This window comes from Austrofundulus limnaeus, unplaced genomic scaffold (genome assembly GCF_001266775.1).
Source record: "Austrofundulus limnaeus strain Quisiro unplaced genomic scaffold, Austrofundulus_limnaeus-1.0 Scaffold4, whole genome shotgun sequence".
NCBI classification, from domain to species: domain Eukaryota; kingdom Metazoa; phylum Chordata; class Actinopteri; order Cyprinodontiformes; family Rivulidae; genus Austrofundulus; species Austrofundulus limnaeus.
In genome coordinates, this window is record NW_013952406.1 from 1,483,903 (window position 1) to 1,490,263 (window position 6,361).

The following is a 6,361-nucleotide window of genomic DNA, read 5'->3' on the forward strand; positions in this document are numbered from 1 at the left end:
ATTGGTAACACCAAAACTAAAACTAGCAAAACTGTAGCTAAAAGTGAGCAACAAAACTGTGCCTAAAAACTAACGTCGTTAAAAGAAGAAGCAAAAACTGAAATTGGTAACACCAAAACTAAAACTAGCAAAACTGTAGCTAAAAGCTAAAGGAATATAAAACCACAAATTGGAGCAAATATGCTGAAGGACATGAAAAAAAAATCTCAATGTGTGGTTTTGTGTTTTAATATTTCAGTAAAAGTTATCAGTAGCCAGAACATGCAGAAGAGACTATAAACAAGAAAACAATTTGCTGAGTCAGCATTCAGAAAACAATAAATGGGGGTGGGGGGCAAAAATGACAACAAGTAGAAAGAGGGTTTAAAGAACCCAATCAGCTGCTGCTCCACTCCTAACAGCCCCTGTGGACGTTCTGCTGGGGTCGACAAACTCTGCAGGATTTGCTGAGAAGAGAAAAAATTGCTTATGTGAAAAGGTTGCAAGGAGAACAAGTGACCAGCTCAGAGAGAGAGACAGAGAGAGAGGGGGGAAATATTCATGCAAATTTAGGGATTTTCAAAATAAAAAAAGGTTGATAAATGAGCAAGGCCGTTTAATGTGACCTGTAAACTCAGGAGGTGAAGAACAACAGGGACGATAATCTGTGAATCTGTGAATTTAATCAGTTTCATTAGAAACACAACAAGTGGAGGTCTTTTTTTTTTTAAGTAAAATGTTAGCCGTCTGTGTGTTGGTGTTRAAATCTGAACACTGGATGGATTTTAATTATTGGCCTGAGTCAAGATGGCCGCCACCGCTCCTCAACCAACACAGATGGTGACAACTTGGTCAATTTTACAGAGACAGTTACATTTTTGTGTGGTAGTTGCTGAGGGTCATTCCCATCACGTACCCTAAAAACTAAGAAATTGCTCAGAAGATTTGACCCTAAAACAGGGATATTCAAGTTGCGGCCCGCGGGCCACATCCGGCCTGCGAGTGACCAAATCCGGCCCGCCAATTGTTTCGTTCATCTCTTAAGCCCAACCCCCCGGTTTTCTACTTTAATCACTTTAAGTTCTTTTAGTTAAACATAGACATGTTTGGTATCTACAGAAACGTCAGGATCTTGGCTAGAAGCTGGTACAAACCTTTTTCATAAACACTCAAGACAGTTAAAACTATAAGCTGTTGAAGATAAAACAATGAAAGTGAAAATAAAATTTTGAAAAATCAGAGATGTCAAAATTATATTTGTGTTAAATAGGAGGGATAATGTGTTCTTTTTAGTTTTGAAATTGTTTTATTATCACTACTTTTATTGCATAGGGTTCTGTATGTTGTATTTATGATTAAATAAAAATTAAATAAACTGTTTCAAAGGTAACAGATACAGTACTTGGTTCATTCACATAATGATTGTAATTGATGTACTGTATTTTTCGGACTATAAGCTGCACCGGACTATAAGCCGCACCCCCAACATAAAAAAAAACAGTACACTCAAATTTGCCGTCAAAAAAGTGAATTCAACAACAAAACATAAAAAGCAAACCTTTAAGAATTAAAGTTCGGAGGAATACGGTTCATTTAACTGACCTTATTTTGGTAGTTTTCTTTAACAGTTTCTGGTCCAACAAAACGTCTCATTCATCGTCCTCCGGCGCACTGAAACCATCGAAGTCCTCTTCAGTGTTGGAGTTAAACAAGCTGAGAAAAGCTGCGTCACACAGCGGTATCTGTTGTCATCCCGGGGTAATGCTGGCTCTGAAGCTGTGGTGGGAAAGCCCTCCTGCTCCAGCATACGTCACTGCATGGGATTCCTTCCCCGGGGAGTGCAATGCCGAAAAAAAAGTCCGTGGCTCTTCACTCGACGTTTATCCACAAACTGGTCCTGGATTAAGCTCCAAAGTTTTTATCAGTCAGATTCCACTGTGAAAAATGTCTGTTTTATCCCCTTTTATGAGTTTTTGGCCATTGACTATCTTTAAATCGCTGCTTCCTGGTACAAAAGTCGGCTCTGGAAGCGATCGCTTTTTCTTCTTTTTTTTCCTTTCTTTTTTTGAAGCGAGTGGTTGAAGCAAATGGAGCATAAGAGCCCCCTGGTGGCTGAAGACAAAAATCCATGTATAAGCCGCACCGGACTATAAACCGCATGGTTCAAAGTTCAGGAAAAAAGTCGCGGCTTATAGTCCGAAAAATACGGTATGTTCGGCCCTTTAGCTGTTGGCCTGCAGTAACTGTGGCCCCCGGAGCAATTTAGTTGAATAGCCCTGCCCTAAAATTTAAGATTACATCATCATTATTAGGTGTTTTGTTGAGAAACAAATGCTTTTACCCGCTAAAAAACATGAAAATGAGATCAAACATGACCAAACCAGAACCAGGACCACAGCAGCGTTTAGGTTCTCCATGATGAGGCGGGACATTTTGGTGCTCCAACGAAGCAGCTGTGCTTTCATCTCGTCGTTGATCTTAAACCGAATCACCACAGAGCCACAGAGCTGCGAGTGGACTTGACCACCGGCTGAACCCGACATATTTCGTTTCTAATCTGCCCGAGATTTGATCTGGGGCCGAATCTGTTCGCCTAACGAGGGCTCGGYCTGTGCTTCACGCGCACGCCTCGGGTCACGCGAGCAGCGAGAATCAAAGCGCGTCCGCCGGCGATGAAAGGCTTTCAACACGAACCGTTGCAACATTTGCATGCGACGAATCCTGCGCTGAATTAAAGGCGTGAAACGAGAGATGAAGCCRCGCTGCAGCAGAGAGAGAAGAGCCRAGGGACTTTTCAAAATTAAATTTACTCGATTTGATCTCCAGCAAACAATTTAGTCTTAATTATCGGGATATTTTGTTGCGTTACTCATGGGGGTGAGCTCAGTCTCTTATCTCTGAGCTTCACTCACCGTGTCGACRTCCGCTCAGACTGAACACATTCCTGTTCCTCGTGTGTCAAATACAAAAAGCTTTATTTACCTCCGGCTGTGTGGATCATCGACACCGGGGGCATTTAGATTGACATCTTTTTAGAGATTTGCTGCCTGTGTTTTTAGCGACGTTTAGCGTTCTGATGTTGAGATACGGCGCCTGCCGAGGTGTACTCAATGCTGAGTCAGCACTCGCACTACTTTCTTAAACATGTTAATTCTTAACATTTAGTTGTCAGTTTTTGGGTTGGAGCAGCTGAATTGTGAGGCTGGATCATCATAATGAATTATAACTAGAGATGGGACCAGAAGCCAGAAGTTGAAGCCTTTTAAAAAATGTTTTGAAGCACATTTAGCAGCATTAAAAGCAATGATTTCGAGCTGAAGACTTGATGTTTTTGATACTTTCCCAGCGTGTAAGAGGAGCTACTTTCAGGACCATAAATCCAAATATGGTTTCTATATCTTTTAAACGACGTCAAGAATTCTTCAGAATATTCTAAAAATAGGGTTCAGACGAGTTGTTCAACTCATGTCTCTGGAGCCGCTCATGTTGTCAGGACGATATAAGAAGCTAAACCTTAAGATTTAATTGCTTTTGATGATACAAACTTACTAATTAATGAGCCCTGTTATTAGTACGAGTGCACCGATTGCAGTTTTCTGGCCGATCACAGACCTGCTGAAACCRATTTTGGCAGATTCTGGTTTTTATTTCAATGACTAACAATGTCGTTCAGTCTTATTTCACTGAAAAACACTGAACACAACCCTTGAAACAATACAGACATGTAGTTGTGCTCACAGCAGAGTAAAAGGGGACAGTTGGTGATTTTCAGATCTTTGTGAGGTAGATGAGAAGACGAATTTTTCAATGATCTTCCAAAATGATGTGCTGATAAATCAGCTGGCCTATTTATCAGTGCTTTTCTTGTTAGCTTCTCTGAGATTGCTCTGGTTGCCATCTACTGCAAGTAAGATACTGACTACTAACTACTCAATGCGACCCCTCCTTAAAACTATACATGCATATTAAAGTGCCTGTGACATCCATGAAATACAAAAAGTCAAAGAAAACAGATTTATATATTTAAGAAACTTGGCATAATACACGATTTGACCCGTCACATAATTGGCATATTTTATTTTGAATTTTGCTCAGCTAAAGTGAAACAGGAAGTGACATCAAAGGGGAACACTTTGAGAATGAAAACTGGTTTTTCTTTATTGAAACAATATTATTTGAACTATGACTCTCATCTCATATGATAGTGATTTAAAATAATCTAAAGAAACTTCAGATTCTTCTCTACAGTCTGCGCTGTTAGCCATTTTAGCAACGCTCTAAACATTCAGACATTCCCCTGTGACATCACTTCCTGTTTCTTCACATGTGAGTATCTCAACAGCTGTTCATCTCAGCGGCATGAAATCTTTTCTATAATATGTTATCTTTCCAGAAACACATTCATATTTATTATAAAATGTTGATGTCACAGGCACTTTAAATTTAGCGTTTAAATTTCCCTGTTTCCTGTCCTTTGAATGCACAAAACCAAACTCGGCCTGCTGTTTATTTTTCCCTCCCCTCGTCTCTCTCCGTGTTTTCCAGGGCAGCACCATCGGCCGACAGATCGGGGCGGTGGCCTACGTCGAGTGCACCTCCAAGGTTTCGGAGAACAGCGTCCGGGACGTGTTCCACGTCACCACGGTGGCGTCGGTGCGGCGGCCGCACAAACCGCAGCTGAAGCGCAGCAGCTCCCGCAGAGGTCTGAAGCGGGTGTCGCAGCTCCCCCTGCCGCCTCTGCCGGGTCGGACTGAGCAAATGGACCAAGCCCCGGCCATCAGGAAGGACCGGGCCAAGAGCTGTACGCTCATGTAGAAACCCAGATATGCAGTATTTATGTACATACGCCAATTAGAAGTATATAAAAGAGAAGTATATTTATTATTTGATGTTTCCTTTTTTTTTCGTGCATCTTTAATTCTTTTTGCACTGAGTGAGAGCAGAGGATTGCTGCACCGTGGAGACAAATTGTTTGGCTKTATGCATTCTTTTATAAGCAGTTTGCTTGTTTGTGTTTTCGAAAYGACGACTCGCCCTCTGGACACGCGGAAGCGCGGCCCGCGGTCCGGCGGAATTAAAGTGAAATTAATTTCCTGAAAGAGCGAGGCGATGCCGAGCAGGCATCAGCGCTGCTCGTTAGGCTCCTTCCTGCCGCCATATTTCGGAGGAAAACGGGTTCGTGTGCGGCTGCTGGAGAGGGACGCTGGCGTTTTGTGTGGACGATGTCGAGGAAGTGAAACGAGCACTACCACCACAAGTGCATTTTTACAGTAAATAAAATGTATTTTCCCTGTTTAACACGATTTTTTGTTCGTTTTCCAGTTTGCAGAACAATGCTGTTGTTATTTTAAACATGTTTTCTTTGTGGAGTTTTAAAATTGTAAGGATTAGGGCTATTTTGTTGTGTTGTCACTTAACTCAAAAATAAAAAAAAAAGCTTGACTCCACAGGAAAAAGTTTATTTTCTTCTTGGTTTATCTCAGAGATGAAAGTTGTCTCGTTGTGATCAGAATGATTGAGAAAATATTTCGTGTTTTCCTGCAGCAGCATTCAGGAGCCGTTTCTGTAAATGACACATTTTGTGTATTAATGTCTTCCTCTGCACTCGTGCTGCTGCAGAGTGTCTAACAACAGATAAGCCCGAGGAAAGATTGTCTCAAGATAATTGGCAGGCTATTTTCTCAGCTGGCACAAAAAATAAATTGAGCCGCTCTGCAGCAGCAGCAAACAATTTTGGGTTTAAACGGCTTTCGGCAGCTTTTATTCCAGGAACTGTTAATGATTTTTACATTTAAACTTGAGTTTGGACAAAAAAAATCTGTAAAACGTTTTATTTTCTGTGAAACATTTCATTGCACACATTTTCCTGTAAGTAGCAGGACCTTCTGGCCAAACCAGTTTTCTTTGGCACAAACCTGCTTCCTGGTAGAAAGTAAGTGGAGTTAAAAAGCTGAAAAAAACCTGTCGATGTAACAGCTGCTGCATTCCTTTTAGAATTTAAAAAACACAAACAAGCTGAGTTCCAACGGTGGCTGACRAGAAAATGAAGCTAAAAAAATAATCAAAGATTGTTTTTGGGGGTAAAGGTTAAAGGGAAGTTACTTACAAGGCATTAAATCAGATTCTGTTTATTAAACGCCGTCACAGCAGAGGAGCCCTGCAGCAGCATCCATAAATATAAATCTCTACTTATTTAGTTTAAAGTAAAGAGACAGAAAATATTTAAAATATTGAAAAAAATATTTGTTGCTCTATTCTCTGGGCTGAAAATAGAAGAACCATCTGGCTTGTTTTCTGTACAATTTAAGTGCAAATAACCGTGACGTTCTTGGAGTGCATTAGTTTTCATAGTGAACACACACACACACACACACACACACAC

At 40.9% G+C, this 6,361-nt stretch overlaps 1 protein-coding gene across 1 annotated transcript in view; it reads left to right on the forward strand.

Moving 5' to 3' along the window:
- The window catches only part of rnd2 (Rho family GTPase 2), a 45,822-nt gene extending 40,396 nt beyond the window's left edge, over positions 1 to 5,426 (forward strand). The window contains exon 5 of the mRNA XM_014022730.1: positions 4,525 to 5,426. Within this exon, the coding sequence (XP_013878184.1) occupies positions 4,525 to 4,794 (270 nt within the window). The 3' untranslated portion in view covers positions 4,795 to 5,426. The remainder of the gene's footprint in view (positions 1 to 4,524) is intronic.
- Positions 5,427 to 6,361: the final 935 nt, after the last annotated feature.